We start from the raw sequence: 26218 nt of genomic DNA on the forward strand, positions 1-26218 counted from the left end.
CCTGCGATTCGGATGTTCTTTTGCTATGGTCTGGACAGTTTCTATTTGCCTTTGAAAGTAACTTTGGATGACTTTTACATGACCATGTTATTGTTGTCATAAAAGGTATTTTTAGGAATTGGAAATAACAGAAAGTTCTGGTAGACTTGCCACTTGTCCTTAGTTACTTGTGTAACTGAACGCCTTTCCCAAAAAGTGACTGAGCAACACCAGCCCGGAACTGTAAGGGTAAAATGAGTGTTTTTACGTAAGACAGTAGCAATAACAGGAGATGTAACAGTGGTTTGGTTGCTGTCTTTTAACTTGGTTTTCTGGGGTGTGTTTTTCTTTTTTATTTCTGTTTAAATTACAGAAGAAAATTTTTTCTTTTTTTGTTGGCAAGGGTTTTTTAAAAATATATTTTTATTGATTTCAGAGATAAAAACATCAATGATGAGAATCATGGACTGGCTGCCTGGGGATCAAACCCACAACCCAGGCATGTGCCCTGACCGGGAATCCAATCATGACCTCCTGGTTCATAGGTCGATGCTCAACCACTGAGCTACCCCAGCCAAGCTGGTGAGAATTTTTAAGTGTAAGTGGATAAGGCTCTGGTCTCAAGATACCGTCAGTGCCCATTTTGTTTCGATGTCACTAAAGTACAATTAATTTTAGAGTGCCTCCACTTTTGGCCTTTCCCCTCCCACTAAAGATTTTTGGGATCTTTCACTGCCTTACAAAAGATTTAATTTGTATTCTCCATTACTTGCTTGAAAGGTAACAAACTCCTAATCATACCAAAATAATATAGTTGAAATTTTAACTTTATCATTTTTCTATTGTAAGAGTAATGCATATTCATTTTATGATAAAAGGAGGGAGCACAAAAGGCATGAAAAGTTAAATTTATTTTTACTTTTTAGAGAGGGAGAGAGAGAGAGACATTCATGTGAGAGCATAACATCGATCGGCTGCCTCCTGCACACCCCCTACCAGGAATCAAACCTGCAACCTTTTGGTACATGGGACAATGCCCAACCAACTCATACCGGCCAGAGTAAGAAGTTAATTTCTAAAGTGCCTGTAATACCATTTGAGGTAAAACTATTAACGTTTTGGCATATTTCATCAGTCTTTTTCTATGTATGTTTTAATATAGCTCAGATATTATAATATATAAAGTACTATATCCAGATTTTTCAACATTATATTAAAATTATTTTTCTCATATCAATAAACACCCTTTTTGTAAACATAATTCTGAAGGCAGCCTAACATTCTATCATAAGAATATACTGTAGTTCATTAAACATTCTCCTAATATCACATATTTAAGAGGAGAGTTAGTAGGTCAAAGGATATAAACATTATTACAGCCACTCTGTTTCCTAAAAAGATTGGTCTGGGAACAGGGGGAGGGGTCCGCAGAGCCAGAGCGGAGGAAGGAGGGTCAAGGCCAGCAGTGAAAGGAGGACTCAGAGGTCCTGGCCTAGCCGCTCCAGCTCGTTGAGGAGGAAGTCCATGTCGGCCTGGGTCAGCGCGGGGTTGGCCACGATCAAGCGGAAAAAATTGCCCCGGGTCCCATGGGGCTGGTAGCCGATCATCATGGAGCCCTCCTTCACCATGCGCTCCTTGAGTACTGGGGCCACCTGTGGAAGGATCCAGAGGGTGTCTAGCTGCAGCGTGGGGTCAGGTGAGGGCTGGGCCAGGTAACTTCCTGGCCAGTGAGTTACCCAAGGTGCGTTTCCCTCCGCCCCAGCCACCTTCCGGCGGCCGCTCATTGCTGTGATCCTGACCCGGCCCCAGTTTACCTTCTCCGCCATGTCCAACCTGCTTCCTCTACCATCTGCTCTATTCCTTATCTCACTTATCTCCAGGTTGTCACATTTTCTGTCGAATCCTAACTTTTCCCTGACTCCCAACACTGTTTTAGTCTAACTTCAAGCCTCTGTCATCCTTAACACCTTCTCCCCTCTCTGAATTCCTGTAATATTTTTGCTCTGTACTCTGTGACCTAACACGCATATTTACAGGATTTCCGTGAACATACTGGTTTCAAATAGGTAACTCTTATTTTCCTAGTATTATTCCTTAAGGGCAAGAACAATCTTGTCCTTTCAGGTCATCTGCAGCACCTACCACCAACCTATCAGAGGGATGTAGGACATATCTTCTCAGCTCCAGGAGGCAGGTCTGGACTGGCCTTACTGGTTGTTTTTCCCCAGTATCAGTGAGTAAAGCTCTCTGTCCCAGACCTGAGCTCCCAGTACAACTCCCAGCACAGGGGTCTATGTACACTGGCAACCTATCTGTAATGCCCTCTCTATCTTCTGCTTACTTTCCAGAAACATTCCCGATTCTCCATCCACATCCCTGAGAAATGAGGACAAGTTGGTGTTTTCCAGTTCAGTCCCCAGCTCAGGAGCAGGAAACCAGCCAAGGGACCTGCCATGCCACCCACAGCCAGCAGGGGGCAGAAACACATCAGCTGCATCCATTTGCTCAACTCGGTTAACCAGAGCCCCAGGGAGGAGAAAGCCTACCTTAGCCAGCCTTTCACTGTAATCCAGACTCTCCTGCTTGCCCCGCAGGCTGGGAGGCACAAACCAGAAACACACATTGACAAACTCTGGCTGGAAGGAATGAGGAAGAGAAAGGTGTGAGCTGAGAAAGTGCCCCCTCTCACCGCTCCTCTGCGTCCAGCAGGGCTTTGCGTGTAGGACAGACTACGAGGACATAGGAACAAAGAGAACCGGGTAGGTCAGTGATGGCGAACCTTTTGAGCTCGGCGTGTCAGCATTCTGAAAAACCCTAACTTAACTCTGGTGCCGTGTCACATATAGAAATTTTTTGGTATTTGCAACCATAGTAAAACAAAGATTTATATTTTTGATATTTATTTTATATATTTAAATGCCATTTAACAAAGAAAAATCAACCAAAAAATGAGTTCGCGTGTCACCTCTGACATGCGTGTCACAGGTTCGCCATCACTGGGGGAGGCCATACCTCCATGACCAACTCAAATCCTTCCCGCTTCTTCATCTCCTCCGCCAGGTATCTTCAAACGGCGAGTGAGCAATCACAGGAGGAGGGGGAAGAAAACAGAAGACCCAGAAAATGACTGGAGAGGCACTGACAGCAGCAGAAGGCTTTGGGGAAGGGACCTGGGGAGGAGAACTGGAACCACCCTCCACTCCTACCGGGCAAGGGCAAAGGCCTGGTTGACACGCCGCTCCAGCCCTTGCCCGCCCTGTGCCTTCCACATGAGCCACAACTTCAGACAGTCCACCCGGCGGCCACACTGCACCGCCTTGTCTCCCGTGTCCAGGGCCACGTCGTAGAACTTGTCCTGCTGGAAGAGGTAGCTGGCCTGGGACCCGTGGCAGCGCTTGAGCAGATTCTGTGGGTGGGATGAGAGACTGTCAGACCCCACGCTCCCCACCCAGGTTTCCTCTAGCGCTTTCTTAGCTCAGTCTACCCATCCCTTTCCCTGGACCAGGCGGCACTGACGGGATAGCTGCCCGCTGACTCAGACCCCTTTCTCTGGGTTTTCTCCTAACACCCAGAGTTCTTCCCAAACTCAACCCAGGATCCCTTCAATTGCAACTTCAAGCTGGAAACTTTTCCTTTGCCTGAAGACAGGCCACGGGGGAGTGAGAACCACTACAGGGAGTTAGGGTGGCCACAGATATGCAGCTTCAGATGGGGTGGTAAGTAGAACACAGCAAGGCCAGGACCCCTCTAAGGTTGGATAGAAAAGAAGAGAAGGTCTAAGGTGAGAGCAGGGACCAGGCCAGGGCTGGGGAAGGCTCACCGTAGTGTCACGGAGAAGGAGAGCTGAGCACTGCAGGCCTGCTGTGAGGAGCTTGTGGGGGTTCCAGGCCACGGAGTCAGCCCTGGGGTGGACACAGCAAAGCTGGGTGAGCTGGCTCTTCCTCAAGCTACCCAGCCAAGCTGCCTCCCCTTTCCAGACCTCAGTAAAAGGAGCTTCAGCCTCACCCCCGCCCAGCAGCCAGGGAGAATTGCTATGTCTGCCACCTGAACTCCAGCCCCAGTCAGCCATCTCGCCAAACCCCTCCCACCAGCCTCCTTGCCCACCGCCACTGAAAGCTCCCTGACCATGACTATTCTATGGATCAAGCATTTGAAAAGTGGGATGCAGGGGACAGGGGCTGTAGGCACCTCTGGATCCCATCCAGGAGATGTCTGTGTGTCTGTGACAGCAGGACGCTTCCACCCCAGGCGGCCTGTGTAGCAGAAGGAACAGCACAGGCTTGGCCTCAGCTCAGCCCACCCCACCCTCAGGCCCAAGTCCTACTCACGTCCACGTGCAGCCACAGTCCACGACGCTGGCACACGTCAGCAATTGCTTCCAGGGGATCAAAGGCCCCCAGAACAGTAGTCCCAGAGGTGGCACTGACCAGGAACGGCACAGCACCCTAATGCAAAAATGCAGGGAGAGAAAGAGGCTGTGCATCCAAAAAGCAACCCAGAGCCTGGTTGCCAGAGCCCAGCTCTAAATTCTCCGCATGCCTTACCTGGGTCCTTTCAACCTTACAAGGTACTACCGTCCCCTTTAATTTGCAGGTGAGGACACTGAGATTCAGAGGTGTGAAGAAACCTGCCCCCAAGCTGAAGCTCCAGAGATGGAACCCAAACCTAGATCTGTCTGGTGGTCTATCTCCAAAACTCATACTCTTTCAAAAAATTTTAATGCCTTACTGGAAAATCAAATGATATTTTATAATTTCTAGTAGTACAAAAGTTTATAAAGAAATTGAACCCAGCAGGTGTGGCTCAGTGGTTGAGCGTCTACCTATGAACCAGGAGGTCACGGTTTGATTCCCAGTCAGGTCACATGCCCGAGTTGTGGGGCAATCCCCAATGTAGGGCATGCAGGAGGCAGCTGGTCTATGATTCTCTCTCATCACTGATGTTTCTATCTCTCTTTCCCTCTCCCTTCCTCTCTGAAATCAATAAAAATGTCTTTTTTAAAAAAATAAATTGAGTTAATAGTTAAAAAAAAATGTCACAAAGAAAAACCCAGGCCCAAATGGCTTCACTTGTCAATTCTACCAAACATTTAAAAAAGAAGCGGTATCAGTTCTTCACTGACTTCTAAAAAAAAAGAGAGGAGGAAACACTCCTGAATTCATCCTATGAGGCAAGTATTAACCTGCTACTTCAACCAGACAAAACATCACAAGAAAACTACAGATAACATCTCCTATGAATGCAGACATAAAATCTGAAAGACACTAGCAAACTGAAGTAACAACATAAAGAGAACAAGACACCATGACAAAATGGGATTTGTTCCAGGAGTGCAAGCTTGGGTTAATACCCAAAATTCAATTAAAATAATATACCCAAATATACCCTATCAATAGGAAAAGGGAGGAAAACACATCCCAATGTGGTCTACCGATCATCTCAATAGAAACAGAAAAACATCTGAGAAAATTCCAACACTCCTTTATGATAAAAATACTCAACAATCTAGAAATTGAAGGGAACCTTCTCACCCTGATAAAGAGCAACTACAGAAACCACAGCCAGCCCAGCTGGTTCACTTGTTGGAGTGTTATCCGTATACCAAAACGATGTGGGTTCGATTCCAGGTCAGGCACATACCTAGGTTGTGGGTTTGATCCCTAGTTGGGGTACATACAGGAGGCAACTGGTCAATGCTTCTCTTACATCAATGTTTCTCTCTCTCTCCCTTCCTCTGTCTCTAAAATAAAAAACACAAAACATACAAAAAAAAATACAAACCATAGCTAACATTATAATCAACGGTGAAAGACTAAAAGACTTCACCCTAAGATCAGAAACAAGACAAGGATACCCACTCTCCTCACTTTTATTCAACATGGTACTGAGGTTCTAGCAGGGCAATTAGGTAAGAAAATAAAATAAGAGGCATCCAGATTGAAAAGGAAAAAAAAAGATCTCTGTTTACAGATAACATGATATTGTATCTATAAAATCCTAAGGAGTTCGCTAAAACAACTATTAGAATTAGCCTTAGCCAGTGTGGCTTGGTGGTGAGAACATAGGGCCATGCACTGAAAGGGTTGCCTGTTTGATTCCCGGTCAAGTCTCTCTGTCTCTCCCCTCCTTCCCTCCATCCCTTCCACTCTCTAAAAATCAATGGAAAAAATATCCTCAGGTGAGGATTAACAACAACAAACACATTAGAATTAATAAATGAGTTCAGCAAGTTTGCAGGGTGTAAGAGCATATTAAAAAGTCAGTTAGAGCCCAGCTGCAGTGGCTCACTGGTTGAGTGTTGACCTACGACCTATGAACCGGGAGGTCACAGTTCGATTCCCAGTCAGGGCACGTGCCCGGGTTGCAGGCTTGATTCCCAATTGAGCAGAAGGCAGCCGATCAGTGATTCTCTCTCATCATTGATGTTTCTCTCTCTCTCTCTCCCTCTCCTTTCCTCTCTGAAATCAATTTAAAAAACAACACAAGCAACCAAAGAAAAAATAAATTGGACCTTATCAAATATAAAACTTTTGTGCTTCAAAGGACACCCTCAAGAATGTGAAAAAACAATGTAGACACTGGAAGAAGATATTTGCAAATCATAAATCTGATAAGAGATTTATATCTAGAATGGAAAAGAATAAGCACATGACAGGATGCTCAACATCATTAGTCATAAGGGAAATACTAATCAAAACCACAGCAAGGTACCACTTCACACCCACTAAGATAGCTATAATCAGAAAGAGAAGTAACGGGTGTCAATGAGGACGTGGAGAAACTGGAACCCTTTTATACAGTGTGGTGGGATTATACACTGGAGCAGCCACTTTGAAAAACAGTCTGGGAGCCGAGACCGGTTTGGCTCAGTGGATAGAGCGTCAGCCTGTGGACTGAGAGGTCCTGGGTTCGATTCCGGTCAAGGGCATGTACCTGGGTTGCGGGCACAGGATGTGCAAGAGGCAGCTGATCGATGTTTCTCTCTCATCGATGTTTCTAACTCTTTCTGTCTCTCTCCCTTCCTCTCTGTGAAAAATCAATAAAATATATTTAAAAAAAAAAAAAAAAAAAAAAAAGAAAAACAGTCTGGTGGTTCCTCAAAGGTTAAATATAGAATTACCATATGGCTTAGCCATTCTACTACCAGGTATATAACCAGAAGAAATTTAAAAAAATATGTTCACATAAAAACTTGTACACAAATGTTTAGAGCAGCACTACTTATAATATCCCCAAACTAGAAATAACCCAAATGTCCATCAACTAAGAAATTGATAAATAAAGTGTGGTATATCTATAGAATGGGATATTATTTAGCAATAAGAAAGAATGAAGAACTGGTACATGCTACAATATGAATGAACCTTGAAAACATGCTAAGCAAAAGAAGTCCATTACAAAAACCATGTATAGGATGATTCCATTTCTATGAAAAATCCAGAATAGATAAATCCATAGAGACAGCACGTAGATTTGTGGTTTCCTAATGGGAAAGAAGTATGGGAATATTGGAGATTGATGGCTAAAAGATATGGGGTTTCTTTTGAGAATGATGAAAATATTCTAATATTTATTGTACTGATGGTTGCACAACTCTGTAAATATGTTGAAAACCACTGAATTGTATACTATAAGTGGGTAAATTGTATGGCATGAGAATGTAATTCTATCTTAATAAAGAAAGCTATTACCACCTGACCAGCATGACTCAGTGGTTGAACATTGACCTATGAACCAGGAGGTCATGGTTTGACTTCCGGTCAGGGAACATGCCTGGGTTGCCGGCTCAATTCTCAGTGGGAGGCATACAGAAGGCAGCCAACCAATGATTCTCTCCCATCATTGATGTTTCTATATCTCTCTCCCTCTCCCTTCCTCTCTGAAATTAATAAAAAAATATTTTTTTTCAAAAAAGCCATTACCCAGTCCCGCCGGCATGGCTCAGTGGTTGAGCATTGACCTATTAGCCAGGAGGTCATGGTTTGATTCCCGGTCAGGGGACATCCTCAGGCTCCAGGCTCTCTGAAATCAACTAAAATATTTTAAAAATAAATAAGTGAATAATAAAAAATAAAAAGCCATTACCCAAAAAAGTTTATACAATAAAAGTGATACCCCACTGTTCTATTTATTTAAACTGATTTTAGAGAGAGAGGAAGGGAGAGAGGAGTGGGGAAACAACAATTTGTTGTTCCACTTATACATTCATTGGTTGATTCTTTTTTTAAAAAATATATTTTTATTGATTTCAGAGAGGAAGGGAGAGGAAGAGAGAGATAGAAACATCAATGATGAGAGAGAATCATTGATCAGCTCCCCCCTGCACACCCACTATTGGGGATGGAGCCTGCAACCCAGCCATGTGCCCCTAACCGGAATCAAACCAGAGACCCTTCAGTCCGCAGGCCAACACTCCATCCACTGAGCCAAACCAGCCAGGGCGACTGGTTGATTCTTGTATGTGCCCTGACCGGTGATTGAACCCAAAACCTTGGTATATCAGGATGGCGCTCCAACCAACTGAGCTGCCCGGCCAGGGCCTACTCTACTGTTCTAATTGCTGCTCATACTGCTACGAGAGGTAACATCCCTACGTCAATAAATTCATATTGTTCCCAGTAACAACAGGCTCATCACACTGTCCTTCCTTTACTGCAATTTGCTATATAAACTTTATATATATATATACAGACTTAAATATATGGTGGAGGTATTTTGATGTTAGTATCTATATCCCCACTTTATTCTTTTAAATGTCTACATAGTACTCCAATAATAACAACGGCCAATATGTATAGTGCTTCATGGGCTCTAAATGCGTTACATATATTAATTCACTTAATCCTTACAATGATCCTATGTGATAACTTCTACATTATGCTCATTTTATAAAGGAAGAAACCAAGACACACAGATATGGTATCATAATTTATCTACTGATAGACATTAAATTTTTAAAAATTTTACACTTAGCTCCAGTGCACAGAATTCTAAGTACTGTGATGATGATGTATAGAATAGATCCTAGCAGTGGGACTCTGAATCAGTGGACAGATACATTTACAATTTATAGATAGTGCCAAAATGCCCTCCAAGGTGGGTGCAGCCGTCCAACAGCCCCCGTGTGGGGACCTCCACCCTCCCCACTTCGCACAGCCTGCACTCCTCACACCGGCCCACACATCCTCCCAAGGCTCTCTGCACCGACCCTCAGCTCACAGGAACCTCCGCCTACACCTCGGGCTGCCGGCACCCTCTCTGTGGTGCCGCCTCGGAGTTCCACTCAGTAACTCAGCCCTGCTCCTGCCTGTGGTTCTCAGCAGGCTCCCGAGAGGACCACAGAGTGTCCTTGGCCCTCAGGCTCTCTCAGTGCAGGCAGGCACCGAGATCAAGGAGAGGGATGAGGGTGCCTTGATCAGGGAGAGCCCACAGAATCCTCCAAGAAAAAAACACGCCCAGCTCCGCCTCCACCACACCCCGGTGCCCCTCACTCACTCACCTCAGCTTCGGCCAGGCTGATCTGCCTCTCCAGATCCTCAGGGATCATCTTCCCTCTGGAAAAAAAAACCGAGTGGGTAAAGGAGGAACTGCTCTCTAGGCTAGGAAGTGTTGAGAGCAGGGTAATGTGGGGTTCGCAATACAGAGGCCACAGTGTTGATCTTTTCCCTAAGACATCTCAGGGCACAGGGCAGGAGACTCTAGCACTGAGAGACAGAAGCAACTATTGTGTAGAAACAGAGAGTGAAGAGAAGTCCACCAGAGGCGTGGGCCTGCGGCCAGAGCTTCTCACAGCAGGAAGGCACGCTGCACCAAGCCGGTCAGGGCCACAAGGACAGGACCGTCACCTCTCATCTGCCTTGACCACTCGGACACTGTCGGTGCCAAGTCCCAGGAAAGCAGCTCCTTTTTTGATGGAGTAGTGACACTGTGGAGAAAGGCAGAGAGCATGTCAGGCTAGGGCAGCCGTGGGCAAACTACGGCCCACGGGCCGGATACAGCCCGTTTGAAATGAATAAAACTAAAAAAAAAAAAAAAAAAAAGACCGTATCCTTTTATGTAATGATGTTTACTTTGAATTTATATTAGTTCACACAAACACTCCATCCATGCTTTTGTTCCGGCCCTCCGGTCCAGTTTAAGAACCCATTGTGGCCCTCGAGTCAAAAAGTTTGCCCACCCCTGGGCTAGGGTGAGAGGCAGGGTGGATGGGGAGGAGAGAGAGACTAATAGAAGCCCAGTGTATGATGTAATAGGTGAGATCCTGTAGACCTGGGCTTCTCAAGCATTCATGAGCCTTCAAATCACCAGGGTCTTTGATTAAACGCAGAGTCAGATACTCTGGGGTGAGTCCTGAGATTCTGCATTTCTAACAAACGCCCCCGTGATACTGATGCTGCTGGTCCAAGGACCACCCTCTAGGTAGAAAGGGTGTGGACTGTGTCCACCTCACTAGCTGCCCCTTCCCGTTCCCTCCCCCACAGCTGAAGGCAAGGTGGATGGAGCCCCCGATTCGAAGGAAGCACATACACCGGGGGCAGGCTGGCCTTGGAAGCGACGGGACTGGGCAGCAGAGACCCTGACAGGTCTTGGACTCACTGGCTAGAGGTTAGAATCAGGAGCCCAGGGGAGGCCTGTGCCTCTTCCCCACCTCCTTCGTTGTGAAGAGGGCCAGGGGTGGCAGTGCCCGGAGACCCTTCTGCTTGCAATCGGGAAAGCGCTGATAGCGGGCCAGGTTCACCGCATACATGTTGGAGATAGAGCCACCTGTCATAGGGAGGGGATGGCGGCAAGAGGGACAGACAGTGGGTCAAAACTGGAGCTTGCCCCTCTTGACCTCTCTACCCAGAAGAACTGATAAAAACACACACACGAAGGATTGGCTCCCAGGTCTCTACAATGCCACGATAGCCCAGAACAGCCCAGGGATCTAGATTCCCTGACTACCCCCTACATATCCTGGGCTGTCCCCAGGACAGCCCCCACCCAGAGAGAGCAGGCACTGGAGCACTGATCCCATGGACTGTTGGCAAACAGGGGGAGGCAGGGTATTGGGCAGCCTCTTTCTGGTGTGGCCAGAGCTTAGCTGGAGGGGAAACAAAGAGCTCTAAGCCCTGCTTAGAGCAAGAGAATGGTGAGGAAGGAAGAACCCTTTAAAAGGCCAAAGAAAGACACCCCTCCTTCTCACATACCAGGGCAGAAGACCCCATCCCCAGAGCGCCAGCCCACCAACGCCCGGAGCTTTCTCAGCACCTCTTCTTCCATGAGGACAAACACGGGGGCGATTTCGTAAGTGTACCTGCCAGGAGAAGGGACAATGAGAAAGGGGAGCGGACAGGAAAGGAGGCCAGGTGAGACTCTCAGAGGAGTCAGAGAGAGCAGGGGGTAAGAAGGAGTGAGGGAAGGGCCCAAAGAGAGAAAGGAGTTGGTGACAAAGAACCAAGGAAGCAAGAATGAGAACAGGCCCTGGTTGGGTAGCTCAGCTGATTACAGCGTCATCCAACACACCAAGGTTGCAAATTTGATACTCAGTTAGGCACATACAAGAATCAACCAATGGCCCTGGTCAATGTTTCTCAGTGGTTAGAGCGTTGGGGGGTTCAATTCCCAGTCAAGAGCACGTACTGGTCAGGGTGGGTACAGGAGGGAGTCAATCAATGTGTCTCCCTCACATCGATGTTTCTCTCTCTCTCTCTCTCTCTCTCTCTCTCTCTCTCCTCCCCCCTTACTTCCACTCTCTTGAAAAAATCAATGGAAAAAATATCCTCAGGTGAGGATTGACAACAACAAAAAAAACAACCAATGAATACAGGAATGGAACAAATCAATGTTTCTCTCTCTCACTTTCTCCTTCTCTAAAAACCAATTAATAGATTTTTTTTTTTTTTAAAGAATGAGAACAAACTAGGGTGAGGCAGGAGAAAGCTTAGAGAAAGGGAGCCTGAAGGGCACAAAGGGGAAGACTCTGCCAGCAGAGACTTCCAGAAAACAGGGATGGGGGAAAATCATTTTCCTCCCCTCCCCCCAGGCATGTGCAAACCCATATCCTCCGAGGAGTGGTGGGAGGGGCCCTGGGCATGTCTCACTGGCTGGTGTTGAGGCTCTCGGTGACAATGCGCCCAGCCAGGGCATGGGGATCCAACCCTGAGAAGAGCTGGTTGAAGAAGCGAGGGTGACCTGGAGAAGGGGACAGGGAGCTCAGAGTGGAGCTGGGTGCAAACTCCAGACACTCTCCCCACCAGAACCCAGGACCCACAGGTCTTCACGCTGTAGCGGATCACAGCCTGGCACCGCTCCAGGATTTGCTCCTTTGACTCCCCCTGGCTCCGCAGCTCCAAATCCAGCAGCTGCTTCAGCTCCTCCGGCTCCTTCCACTCGCAGACCTAGGGGGAGAAGTGGGAAATTCTGGGGGCCCTTAGACACTCTATCGACTGCTGCCCAAACCACATCTCAGTATACACAAGACACCACCAACATGCACTTAAAGCAACAAGTCAGGAATATTTTTAAAGCAACACATGAACAAGGGTAAATAAACACAGTAAGACCCAGTATATAATCCCTGAGGCACACAGTGGGAGAAGTCTGTGAAAAAGTCTTGTTGGGGGAGCAAAGTTCTGAGCCGCGTTGATGGGCAGAAAGAACAGGGAGAAAGGACCCACCTTCTCGGAAGCACTGGTCCCTTTCCAGATGACTTCATCCACAACAACCCCAAACACGTCCCGGAGCAAGGCTTCCGCAGCCACGGGGTCCCAGTCAAGGGAGGGGAGTGGTTTAGAGTCAGCCATCAGGATGAAATCTGTGAGCAGAGCAGGAGTTATTCCCTACTCAGCCTGCGTACCCCACCTGGACCTAACCAAGAACCCCAACCCCTTAAGGAGCCTAAGGCCTCAATCCTGCAGCTCAGTCCTGGCCTTCACTGTATAGATAAGGGCAAATGAGAGCATCCAGGGAGAAAGCCAGTAGAAACAGGGGAGAGGGAAAAAGGCAGTTAGCACAGATCAGGTGAAATCTAGTGGCCACTGCCCACCTAACGCAGCAACAAAAGGGTTACCTTTCTGCTCAGGTCTCTGTTCCGGTGAGCTGGAGGCAGGTTACACAATTTGCTTTTCAGAATGTTAGTACCAGGGAAGCAGAGGGAATGAGTACAGGCAGCAGTCACATGACCATGACATCACTCCCATGACCTTGCCCTAAAGAAAACGGACACAGATTTGGGATAGGGACACTAGGTTAAGTCCTCTGAATAATCATTAGCTGACATAAAGAAGGGGGAGATGAGATCAAAGGCACAAACACGTGCCACATTAACATCAGGGTTAAGAGGAGCAGAGAGCCAGCAGAAAGAGTGGCTTCCCACCTGAACCAAAGGGCCCAGGGTAGGGTTCCTGGGATATGTTTGGCAGGGAGACAAGAGCAAGGGGAGGGGAGAGACTGAGGTGGGGGGAGCCTGAGGGAGACCAGTGGTTCAGGCAGGTCTCAGAGGCCAATCTCTGCATCCCGCCCCCCACAGTCTTTTCAGAATTGTCCCGATTTCTAAAGCCCTCTCCCAGAGCAGGAAGGAAAGGAGGTTACAGTGAGGAAGCACTTTGTTAAACAAGTGTAACCCTGTGCCATGCAGGCTGAGTGCGCTCAATAAACAGGGAGTGGCTGTTCGAAGCGAACACCAGCTGTGTTCATGACAGGGTGCTGGGGACTGAGAAAGCCTTTCTGTCCCAGTGGGAAGACACAGATGCACACGCAACAGTTGTACCCGGGGCATGGCTGGGTGCTGACCCCAAGCATTATTCAGCAAAAGAGAAGGCTGAAGACTGGGGAAGATCAGAGTGGGACTGGAGCTGAATCTTGAAAGTGGGCAGGAGAAATGAGATTGGCGAAGAGGAGGAAGAGAGGCATGCAGGAATGCCAGGAGCTTACATCAGGAAGGAGTATGGCTTGTTCTAAGGTCAGCGAAAGGGCCCAACTGGCTGGAGGAAGGGTCTGCAAGAGTGATACAGGAGCACAGCTGCACAAGATTATGGGGAGCCTGGAGTGCCAGCCAGGCCAAAGAATCTAAATTTTTTCCTGCAGAAAATGGGAAGTCACTGAAAGATTCCGTGTCAAGAAAAATGTGATGAAATTGATGCTCTCCAAAGACCAGTGTTAAGCAGCAGGATGCAGAAGTAATAGGCTGTTGCCATAAACCAGACAAGAGGTGGTCCACACTGGAATAGGATGGTGTCCGTAGGAAAGGACAGATACAGGAAGCTGCAGGCGTGGCCACTCACTAGATTACACGGAATCTACGTTGGAGGAGAAGGAAGAGTCAAAGATAACCTTGGGGTTTCAAGCCTGGGTGACTGGAAAAATAATCATCCCCCCGAAAGAAATTAGGGTGCAGAAAGGGGAAGCTGGAGGGAAAGTAAATGCCTATTTCTTGGAAACACTCATCCACGTGGAGGTGTCCTGGGGCTACAGATACTCATATGGGAGGTGGTCAGGCCGAGCTCTGATGAGATGCTAGAATAGAAAGCAAATTTGAGAGTCAGGGTGCAGCTAAAGCCTTGTGGCCAGCTCCTTCAGATTACCACTTGTTCCGATTGATGGCACACGCACTTTCTGAGCAGCACTTCAAAACATACGAAGAAGTGGAAAATTGGGTCTCTGAATGGTTTGCCTCAAAACAAGAAAAGTTCTATTGGGACGGTATCCACAAATTACTTAAAAGATGGGGCAAATTTGTAGCTAGCGATGGATATTACTTTGAATAAAGCACTTTTGATGTTTCTCTTGAAATTATCATGTTTTCTTTGATTACAAAATCTGCATTTTTAACCGGTTAAGAGCCAATCCGCATTTGGGAACATTGGTGCAATTTCATGTGGTTGTGGATTTCAGTGTGACTCACCTTATGAATTCGGATTTTGTAATCACAACCAAGGCATGTGCCCTGATCTGGAATCAAACCAGCAACCTTTTGGTGCATGGGACGACACCCAACCAACTGAGCCACACGGGCCAGGGCTAAGAGACCATTCTTTTGTTTGTTTGTTAATCCTCACCCAAAGATATTTTTCCATTGATTTTTAGAAAGAGTAGAAAGGAGGGGGAGAGACAGAGAGACACATCGATTGGTTGCCTCCCACATGCGCCCTGACCAGGGTCAGGATGAAGCCTGCAACTTGACAGGAATCAAACCGGAGACCCTTCCTCTGCAGGCCAATGCTCTATCCACTGAGTCAAACCAGCTAGGCTAAGAGAACATTCTTATTCTTAGAAAACATGCTGAAACACACAGCAATAAAGGAGCAAAAATACTGTAAATTTCAGTTCAGAAAACGACAATACTGTGTGCATGTATCTACAAACATTTTTAGAAAAATAAAAGCTCATAAAGTTCACCCTTTTAAAGAATACAACTCATTCCCAATAAACAATGTTTGTTAACAATGAAAACAAAAAAAAGAATACAACTCAGTGGTTTTGAAAAATTTATTCACAAGTTGTGCACTGATTACGTTATTTAATTCCAGACCATTTTCATCATCCCCAAAAGAAACCCCATAGCTACTAGCAGTCATTCTCTATACAAAAAGACTGAAAAAGATGGGGAAAGTCTTCAAAATATTAACTGTGGTTATTTTGGGGTATTGGAATTATAATTTTTATTTTCTTATTTATATGCCTCTATATTTTTATAATTTTATATGATAATTTCAATTACTTATATAATTAAAATAAAGGTTATTTTTAAACAACAAAAAAAGATTAGGAAGGAATTAAGGGGCAACAAGAATTCCAAAATACACAAAGCTCCAGGCTCAAGGAATGACCCTAGTACAGTGGTTGGCAAACTGCGGCTCTCGAGCCACATTCAGCTCTTTGGCTCTTGAGTGTGGCTCTTCCTAAGCCTTAGGAGTATCCTAATTAAATTAATAACAATGTACCTATCTATATAGTTTAAGTTAAAAAAATTTGGCTCTCAAAAGAAATTTCAATCGTTGTACTGTTGTATTTGCCTCTGTTGACTAATGAGTTTGCCGACCACTGCCCTAGTACATCATGTGCTTTCCCAATTCCTCAACCCACTATCATCCCAAAGATTTGAGTGACAAAGGTAGCCATATACTGCTCATTTCTATCACAGAGACCAGCTGGCTCTCAAGAAAGGACTGGGTTTAGCTAGTTCAGCAAACATGGCTGAGTATTTACTAGTTGTCAGCTAAAAGGCCAGAAGGGAGGCTGGCAGGTAAAATGAAGGCATTCTCACCACAATAGATTTGAAGTTTATGATGGATAGGCAGGGCTAATGAACTCTGTTCAACTGGCCCAGAGTAGCCTTCAGAAAGGAAAAAACACTTAGGCTCTCCTTAAAGCTATAGAGAGCTGGTGCAGGAAAACACTAATTGGTATTCATTACAATACCATTTGAATAAATGATGGAGTGGTCCTGAGAGAAGTGTGTACCATGGAAGTCTGGGAAGGTCACACAGGAGGGGGCCTGCCTGTGGGCAAATGGATTAGGGAAGGAGCCTCTTAAAGCCCTTTCACAGCCAGGCTTGTTAGAAAATGAAAACACTGCTTCTATGGTATCTACCGACTCAACACCCACATTCATAGAGAGGCGCCTATTCTCTTTGAGTACCCATTGTGAGGGAGAGGACTAATTCTTAGCCTTCTTTAAGAAAAGCACCAAAACCGTAGATGGTTTGGCTCAGTGGATAGAGTGTCAGCCTGCAGGCTGAAGGGTTTCGGATTAAATTCCTGGCAAGGGCACATGCCTGGTTGTGGTCTTGCTCCCCAGGGGGGGTCATGCAGGAAACAGCTGATCAATGACTCTCTCTCAGCACTGATGTTTCTCTCTCTCTCTCTCCCCCTTCCTTCTTCTCTGAAATTAATAAAAAATATTTTTTTTTTTTAAAAAAAGAAAAGCACTAAATACAGCCAGGCCAGAGGTCACAGGTTCAATTCCTAGTCAGGGCACATGTCCAGGTTGCAGGCTAGATCCCAAGTGGGGACATGCAAGAGGCAGTCAATCAATGATTCTCTCTCATCACTGATGTTTCTCTCTCTCTCTCTCTCTCTCTCTCTCTCTCTCTCTCTCTCTCTCTCTCTCTCTCTCTCTCTCTCTTTCTCCCTTCCTCTCTGAAATAAATTTTAAAAGGCACCAAATACAAAATAGGCACTCAAAAAAAAAAAGTTAAGTTTTCATCTTCCCCACTCTCCCCTCCCTTCCCCCAGGTCTTGCACAAAGGCACTCAATAAACACTTGGTGAATCAATAATTTTCAAGTACAGAAAAATAATACTGCATTCCACTAACATTTGATTTGCATAAACCAAAAAAAATCTATACTAATAACTTAGAAGATTTGCAAAATATTTGTTTCTTCTCAAAGCCTTCTCATCTATAATCTCATTATTTCCTCACATTAGTGCTAGAAATTAGTCTGAAAAGGTATTTATTTATTTACTTATGTATCTTCATTTTCAAGATGAGGTCTCTTGGGCCAGATAGAATTAACTTGTCTAAGATTACAAAGGTAATATGGGAGCAAGCCTAGATTGCTGATTTCTGACTTCTAGGCTAGTACCTATTGGTCCCTTTTAAGTATGGTATTTCTAACTACCTCTCACCATACACAAAAATAAACTGCAGCTGACACAAAGATATAAACTAAAAATATACAAGTATAAGAATACCAAAAGGAAATATTTTTATAATCTTGAAGCAGCATGTCATAAAAACCCAAAAGCCACAGGCAGATTTGACTAGGTAAAATTTTTTTAAGAGTCTGTGTAAAGACAGACACCATTAAATTGGTTAAAGATCACTGATGGCTTTATTTCCCCCCAACTCAGTGTATTCCAAAATGGTTTTTCCTCTCCTTGCAATTATTGCTTTCCATGTAAATTTTAAAATAAGTTTAGCCCTGGCCAGTTTTCTCAGTGGTTAGAGCGTTGGCCTGCAGACCTAAGGGTCTTAGGTTCACTTGACTAGGTTGCAGGTTTGATCCCCAGTTTGGGAGGCAACCAGTTAAATCTCTCTCTTTCTCTTTCACACCCCTCCTCCCTCCCTTCCTCTCTCTCTAAAGATCAATGGAAAAAAATATCCTCAGATGAGGATTAAGAAAAACACAAAACAAAATAAGTTGCCCTAACCAGTTTGGCTCAGTGGATAGAGCCTGCAGACTCAAGGGTCCCAGGTTCGATTCCGGTCAAGGGCATGTACCTTGGTTGCGGGCACATCCCCAGTAGGGAGTGTGCAGGAGGCAGCTGATCGATGTTTCTCTCTCTCATCGATGTTTCTAACTCTTTATCCCTCTCCCTTCCTCTCTGTAGAAAATCAATAAAATATATATTCTTTAAAAAAAGTAAGTTTAAGTTCCTTGAAAAGTCCTGTTTTAATTATAATTTAACTTAACATATAACAAAAACCTAGGTCTCTATGATATTAAGTCTTCCTACTAATGGACATGGTAAAACTCTCCATTTAATCAAGTCCTTGGCCCTTTTTGTCTTTCTCTAAAATAGTATGATTTTTTTAAAATACTATATGACTTGAAGTTTCCTGTTAAATTTATTTCTAGAAATGTCTAAACTTTTATTGTGAATGAGATTATGACATTTTTATGGTTGGTTATTGTTGTTATATTATATAATTTGTTAATCTTACATCTGGCCATGCTACTAAACTCACTAGTTTTACTATTTTGTCAATTAAGTCTCTTTGTAGATGAATATATGAAAATGATGAGATATTTTTGAGTGACCAGGAGCTCTAGTAGTATAATCATTTTGATAGTAAACATTCTTGTTTTGTGCCTATATAGGAATGTTACAAGTGTTTTCCATAAAGCATAACTTTTGCTCTGGAAAAAAAAGTTGAAAGATAAATGAAAATCCAAGAGAAAATATTTTAAATGCATCTGATAAATAAAAAGTTAATATAACATAAAGAAGATTTCTACCAGTCAATAGGAAATAGAGAAATGACTACTTTTCTTAAGGGGTAAAAGATGAACAGGTAGTGAAACAATGAAATGGTAAAAAACAAAACAAAAACAAAAAACAAAAAACAAGAGATGCTCTTATGCTAAGCAAATTAAGCCAGTCAGAGAAAGATAAATATCATGTGATCTCACTCATTTATGGAATATAATGAACAACATAAACTGATGAACAAAAATAGAACCAGAGACATCGAAGCATCAAACAGACGGTCCAACCTATGAGGGAAGGCAGGCGGTAAGAGGTTAAGAGATCAACAAAAGGACTTGTATGCATGCATATGAGCATAACCAATGGACATAGACAGTAGGGGGATGAGGGTATGTGCTGGGGGGTGGGAGCAGCCAGGGAGAGGTCAATGGGGGGAAAAGGAGACTCATGTAATACTTTAAACAATAAAGAATTTAAATTAAGGAGAAACCAAGATGATAGCATAGGTAAACACCTGAAATTGCTGACTCGCACAACCACTTTAAAAATACAAATAAAAGACAAAACGGACATTATCCAGAGCCACAGGAAGACTGGCTGAGTGGAAATTCTACAACTAGAAGGAAAGAGAAAAGCACACTGAGACCCAGAGGAGGTGTGGAAGTAAAGTGCAGAGGTACGGAGGCGCATGCGGAAAGGGCTGGCAACTGAGGACGTGGTTGTCTTTTTCAATCGGGAAGGAGTCACAAGTTCCCGATGGCCCTGAACTCCAGTTCCGGGCGAGTCTCTGGGGACCCAGACTCATATGGGGAGAAACTGGATTGTTTGGCATCGGGTGGTACTCGAGGGCAGCTTGAAAGATAAATGAAAATCCAAGAGAAAATATTTTAAAATATTTTAAAAATCATACTATTCTCAGAGGTGCTTGCAGCGATTACCGTGGGACACTGAGACCCGGGGCCTCTTAGGGCAGGGCTGAGGATCAGCCATAGCTGTTTGCTCCGCCCTATTGATTCCCTAAGACCCCGCCCCACCAAAGCTGTGAGCAGAGGCTTTTGCATATGAATGGGCTGGCCCTTTGAGATCTAAAATTACCTAACAAATTGCAGCTGGGTCAGAGAGACCCAGAACATCCAAAAGAAGGCCCAAGGCCCCAGAGCAGCTTGCATTGCTTCACAGCTGGGCCTCATCTGGGCACCTCCAAACCCCAAACAAAGAAGAGGAATCTGCAGATCTCTCCATAGCTCGTGCTGGGTAGCCTCAGGCAGAGGCTAAATTAGCACCTCCTTAGAGATCCAAGTGCCAGTGTACCCAGTGGTCAGAGTGGGACCATCCAGATTACAACTCCTCAGATCCATAAGGGACACACTCAGGGGGCAGACTCAGTGAGCACCAGAGCCCCACTGAAGAAAGTCTTGCCCCAGAAGGGTGTCTCCAGCACAGAAGTTCTCCCACCGTAGACACAGCTGATTCTCACAGCCAATTTGCCTGGAGGTCAATTCCTCCCAGTGATACCAACAACAATCAAGGCATAACTACAACAAGAGTGTGCACACAGCCCACAAAGGGGTGCACCAAAAGTGTCCACCTCAGGTAATTGGGGAGGCTGAGCCACTGGGCCCTATAGGACACCTAGCACAGAAAGCCACTCTATCAACACAGGGAAGCAGCCAAAATGCGGAGACAAAGAAACGGGTCACAAATGACAGAAATGGAGGAAAGCAAACTACTGGATATAGAGTTCAAAACCATGGTTATAAGGTTTTTCAAGAATTTTCTAGAAACCGCCAATAAATTTAGTGAGATCCTCCATAAATCTAGTGAGGCCCTCGAGGATATGAAAAAGGACCAACTAGAAATTAAGCATACACTGACTGAAATAAAGAATATTATGGAGAGTTCCAACAGCAGACTAGAGGATCGCAAGAATCAAGTCAAAGATTTGAAATACGAAGAAGCAAAAAACACTCAACCGGAAAAGCAAAATGAAAAAAGAATCCAAAAATATAGTGTAAGGAGCCTCTGGGACAACTTCAAGCGTACCAACATCCAAATTATGAGGGTGTCAGAAGAAGAAGAGAGAGCAAGATATTGAAAACCTATTTGAAGAAATAATGACAGAAAACTTCCCCTTCCTGGTGAAAGAAATAGACTTATAAGTCCAGGAAGCACAGAGAACCTCAAACAAGAGGAATCCAAAGAGGACCACACCAAGACACATCATAATTAAAATGCCAAGAGCAAAAGACAAAGAGAGAATCTTAAAAGCAGCAAGAGAAAAACAGTTAGTTACCTACAAGGGAGTACCCAGACGACTGTCAGCTGATTTCTCAACAGAAACCATGCAGGCCAGAAGGGAGTGGCAAGAAATATTCAAAGTGATGAATAGCAAGAACCTACAACCAAGATTACTCTACCCAGCAAAGCTATCATTCAGAATTGAAGGTTAGATAAGAAAAAGCTAAAGGAGTTCATCACCACCAAACCAGTATTATATGAAATGCTGAAAGGTATTCTTTAAGAAGAAGAAGAAGAAAAAGGTAAAGATAAAAATTATGGCCCTAGCTGGTTTGGCTCAGCAGATAGAGCGTCGGCCTGCAGACTCAACGGTCCCAGGTTCGATTCCAGTCAAGGGCATGTACCTGGGTTGCGGGCACATCCCCAGTAGGGGGTGTGCAAGAGGCAGCTGAATCGATGTTTCTCTCTCATCAATGTTTCTAACTTGCTATCCCTCTCCTTCTCCCTTCCTCTCTGTAAAAAAATCAATAAAATATATTTTTAAAAAAATTATGAACAACAAATACATATCTATCAAGTGATTCTAAAAATCAAGTGAATAAAAAATCTGATGAACAGAATAAACTGGTGAATATAATAGAATCAGGGGCATAGAAAGGGAGTGGACTGACAATTCTCAGAGGGAAAAGGGTGTGGGGGATACAGGAAGAGACTGTACAAAAATCATACACCTATGGATGAGGACAGTGGGGGGGTAAGCGCAGAGGGTGGGGTGGGAACCAGGTGGAGGGGAGCTATGGGGGGAAAAAAGAGGCACAACTGTAATAATCTGAACAATAAAGATTTAATAAATTTTATTTTATTTTATTTTTAATATATTTTATTGATTTTTTACAGAGAGAGAGGGAGAGAGATAGAGAGTTAGAAACATCGATGAGAGAGAAACATCGATCAGCTGCCTCCTGCACATCTCCTACTGGGGATGTGCCCGCAACCCAGGTACATGCCCTTGGCCGGAATCGAACCTGGGACCTTTCAGTCCGCAGGCCGATGCTCTATCCACTGAGCCAAACTGGTTTCGGCAAGATTTAATAAATATTTAAAAAAAAAAGAATTTAAATTTAAAAATAAAATAAAATGGGGAAAAAAATAGGGGGGTTGCCTGGCCGGTATGGTTCAGTGGTTGAACATACATTTATGAACCAGGTCACAGTTCAATTCCAGGTCAGGGCACATGTCAGGCTGTGGGCTCAATCCCCAGTGGCGTTGTGCAGGAGGCAGCTGATCGATGATTCCATCCTATCACTGATATTTCTGTCTCTCTCTCTCTCCCTTTCCCTCTGAAATCAATAAAAATATATTTTAAAAAAAACCAAGAGATGCTCAATTCCACTATTAATGCCAAACGAAACAATGAAATTACTATTTTTCACCTACCGAATTAGCAACCGTATAAAAAATTCATAGCATCCAGTATAGCCAAGGTTGTATGAAATGGAGATACTCACACATGGTTCTGAGTAAATGCACAAATTCTTACAAACTTTTGAAATGCAATTTCACAGAATTTGTTAAAATTTAAAATGCACGTATCCTTTCTACAAATCTATCTAATGGAAAAGGCTAACTATATAAGGATGTTCATTATGGCATTGTTTATAAAACAGACAAAAATTGGAACTAAACTAAATGTTCATCAGGATGGGTCTGGAAAACTAAAGTACAGACATAAGTTGGAATACTATGCAACAATTCTAAACTGAGCCTGGCTGGTGTGGTTCAGTAGTTGAGCACTGACTCTGAAACACAAGGTCACAGCTCATTCCCAGTTGGGTTTTGGGCTCAATTCCCAATGGGGTGTGCAGGAGGTAGCCAATTAATGATTCTCTCTCATCATTTATGTTTCTCTTTCGCTCTCTCTCCCTTCCTCTCTGAAATCAACTATATATATTTTTTTTTAATTTTTTTTTAAAGATGTGAACTCACTTAGATGTCTAAAATACACCGAATGGCATACTGTACATGCTCAAAAAATGTTCTAAATGGAAAAAAATTTTTTTCGTATGAACAGAAAAAGCCTGGGAATATATGTACCAAATTGACAAAAATGACTACCTTCAGGAGCATGGGGCAGTAAGAGAGGGAAACTAAACATTTTTTACCTTCTATCCTTTTGTTGCATAAATTGTTAAAATAAATGAGCTAATTTGTAAAAACTTATTGCTGACAGTTTCACTCCATTTTATCTCAATTTTATGATGATCCTAAGAGCGAAAAAACTTGAGCGAAAAAACTCAACTAATGGACTGCCCAAGGAAATGAAACCTGTGTGCAAAAAGTGGCTGGGAGCCCTGACTGGTTTGGCTCAGTGGATAGAGCATTGGCCTGCGGACTCAACGGTCCCAGGTTCGATTCCAGTCAAGGCATGTACCTTGGATGCGGGCACATCCCCAGTGGGGAGTGTGCAGGAGGCAGCTGATCCATGTTTCTCTCTCATCGATGTTTCTAACTCTATCCCTCTCCCTTCCTCTCTGTAAAAGATCAATAAAATATATATTTTTTTAAAAAGTGGCTGGGAATTATCTTCTTTCATAAGTAAAGTTTTTTTTCTTTTTTTTTCTTTAAATATATTTTATTGATTTTTTTTTTTTAGAGAGAGGAAGGGAGAGGGATAGAGAGTTAGAAACATCGATGAGAGAGAAACATCAATCAGCTGCCTCCTGCACACCCCCTACTGGGGATGTGCCCAAAACCAAGGTACATGCCCTTGACCAGAATCCAACCTGGGACCCTTCAGTCCGCAGGCCAACACTCTATCCACTGAGCCAAACCAGTTAGGGAGTTTTTTTTCTTTTACTATCTCTACTGATTCTCCAAAACTCACAACCTGACAGTACCTACCACAGAAGCTGGGGCCTAAATGGAATGGATATTGCCTTCCATCAGGTGCACTTCGCATAGTCCACCTTAAGCAGGACCACTTCCTAATAGCTAAAATTGGGAGAATTTGAAGAAAGGATCGTTCCCTTTTTCCTAATGCGGCCAGGCCCAAGCATCATCCTGCATCGCCTTCTCCAATGAAAGGAGTTTCCTCCTGAGGGAAGTCCTAAAGTTTTTCCCAAGTGAGCCCAGTGTCAGACGCCGGAGGGTCTGGAATAAAGGGGGAAGCGGTGTAAGGTGACCAGCCTGGCGGGGATGCACCGCGGGGCATCCATTTTCAGATTGGAGTTGAGTGTACACATCAGGCGCGTGCACAGAAAGTTGACTCGCCCTGGCCGGGTGGCTCAATTGGTTGAAGCGTCATCCCGTACACAAAAGGTGGAGAGTTCTAATCCCTATTTGGGCACATAGTTAGGTTGCGGTTGGATCCGGGTGGGGGCATGTGATGTTCCTCTCTCTCCCTTACTTTATCTAAAATATGTAAACTTAGCCCTGACCAGTTTGGCTCAGTGGATAGAGCGTCGGCCTGCGGACTGAAGGGTCCCAGGTTCCATTCCGGTCAAGGGCATGTACCTTGGTTGTGGGCACATCCCCAGTGGGGAGATGTGCAGGAGGCAGCTGGTCCATGTTTCTCTCTCATCGATGTTTCTAACTCTCTATCCCTCTCCCTTCCTCTCTGTAAAAAATAAATAAAATATAGTTTTAAAAAAATTTATAAAACTTAATTCCTCTCCCAGCTGACTGGGCCTGATGGAAACCTCAAGTAATGACAACCTCGGCCGAGTTACGTGAAATGGTGGGGTTACGAACTATTCTGGCTCTGTTTGGGGCACCAGGTTCAAAAGCGACCGAGAGAACGTCCACGAAGAACGTAGGTAGAGTGATGGCGCTTTTTTGAGGAGTCTCTGACAAAACCTTTAAAAAGCACACAGCCGCTCCGTCATTTCTGGACCTCCGTTCCTGCCCTCAGTCAAGATGGCCGCGTGGGACTCGCCCGCACCACGGCGCATGCGCCGTACCACCAGCCTCCTTTCTGTGCGAAGGCACCGCCCATTCACGCACCAGCTACACCCCATTCCCTGGGTCCTCGGCAGCACCCCTTTGCTAGCTGTCCCCGCCCGGCCAGGCTCCCCAGCCCGGAAGTGGATGTAGCTGTGCAGCGGAGAGGACGAGGGGGAGGGGAAAGTGCTTCCGGGGAAGCAGGCCCGGGGTTGGTGTTTGTAAACTTGCCTCGGTCCCGGCGGGGGCAGCGGCGGCCACGGGGTTGGCACAGGGTACTGGGCCTGGAGGAGGCGTCGCGCAGTGGGTGAGCCCGCTGGAGGCCGCGCCTGGCAGGTAGGAGCACGCCCCGGGGAGCGCAGCGTCGTCCGAGCAGACGGCAGCGCTTCAGCAGCTCGCAGGCCGTGGGGCGCTGCGCGGGCAGGGGGAGGGGAAGGGAGGAGGGGCGCGTGGAGAAGGGAGGGGGCTCCCCGGGGAGTGGAAGAGGCCGCGCGCGCGCACCGCCCCCCGCCCACGCTCCCGCCCGCCGCGTGACCGACCCAAGAAAGGGGGGCTCGCTTGGAGGGAACGCGGGCGCGAGCACGCACCTTGCACGCACCTTCCTCGCCGCTCTGCGTCTCTGTCCCGTCGCTAGGCTCCCCGGCTCGCCGGCTGGAGGGAGGGAGGGGGGAAAGCGCAGCGCGAGTCCTCGCATGCCTGCCTTCCACCTCCGCAGTGAGTTTCTGCACCTTCGGGCGGATTCGGAGAAGGCGCGCGCGTGGCCCGGCCGGGGTGCACGCTGCCAGTCTGGTTTCTGCCTCCTGCACCCAAGTGCCCAGTGGTAGCCCCTGAGTTTCTCTCCACCGCAGTTCTGGCCACCTTAACAGAGCTTCGCGGATGGCCCACTCCGCACAAAAGCCCCTTCAGGGCCTCCGCTCCCTTCTTCCATTCCTCAGGTCACAAATGCAAGCGTTTGGCCAGTTGCGGTTCCTCCACAAGGGACCCCAGTTACTTTTGCTCTTCTTGGCTGTTCCCTCCCCCCTTCCCCAAGAGACCAGTTTCTTCTCGGCCTAGAAAGGTAACTCTGGCACACACACACACACACACACACACACACACAGAGTTCAGGTCACTACAGGTTGGATAGCCTGAGGATGTTGCACCTA

General features: G+C 45.5%; 1 protein-coding gene across 13 annotated transcripts; it reads right to left on the bottom strand.

The window, feature by feature from the left end:
- Positions 1-788: 788 nt before the first annotated feature.
- CSAD (cysteine sulfinic acid decarboxylase) lies at positions 789-26010 on the bottom strand. Of its 13 annotated transcripts, none has more exons than XM_059683007.1 (16): positions 22643-22662; positions 13031-13169; positions 12639-12775; positions 12233-12359; positions 12063-12153; positions 11169-11275; positions 10628-10743; positions 9825-9904; positions 9479-9533; positions 4308-4424; positions 4168-4232; positions 3800-3881; positions 3186-3385; positions 2992-3043; positions 2526-2615; positions 789-1631 (listed from the first exon to the last, which is right to left on the bottom strand). In XM_059683007.1, exons 3-16 carry the CDS (start codon positions 12762-12764, stop codon positions 1458-1460), a joined length of 1482 nt encoding a protein of 493 aa, XP_059538990.1. In that variant the 5' UTR covers positions 12765-12775; positions 13031-13169; positions 22643-22662; the 3' UTR covers positions 789-1457. The 13 variants fall into 13 exon arrangements, 10 of the variants coding, with proteins under 10 accessions (XP_059538990.1, XP_059538989.1, XP_059538983.1 ...); XM_059683006.1 differs by lacking the exon at positions 22643-22662 and adding an exon at positions 22328-22348; XM_059683000.1 differs by lacking the exons at positions 13031-13169; positions 22643-22662 and adding an exon at positions 25305-26010.
- Positions 26011-26218: the final 208 nt, after the last annotated feature.

This window comes from Myotis daubentonii, chromosome 2 (assembly GCF_963259705.1).
Source record: "Myotis daubentonii chromosome 2, mMyoDau2.1, whole genome shotgun sequence".
Classification (NCBI taxonomy): domain Eukaryota; kingdom Metazoa; phylum Chordata; class Mammalia; order Chiroptera; family Vespertilionidae; genus Myotis; species Myotis daubentonii.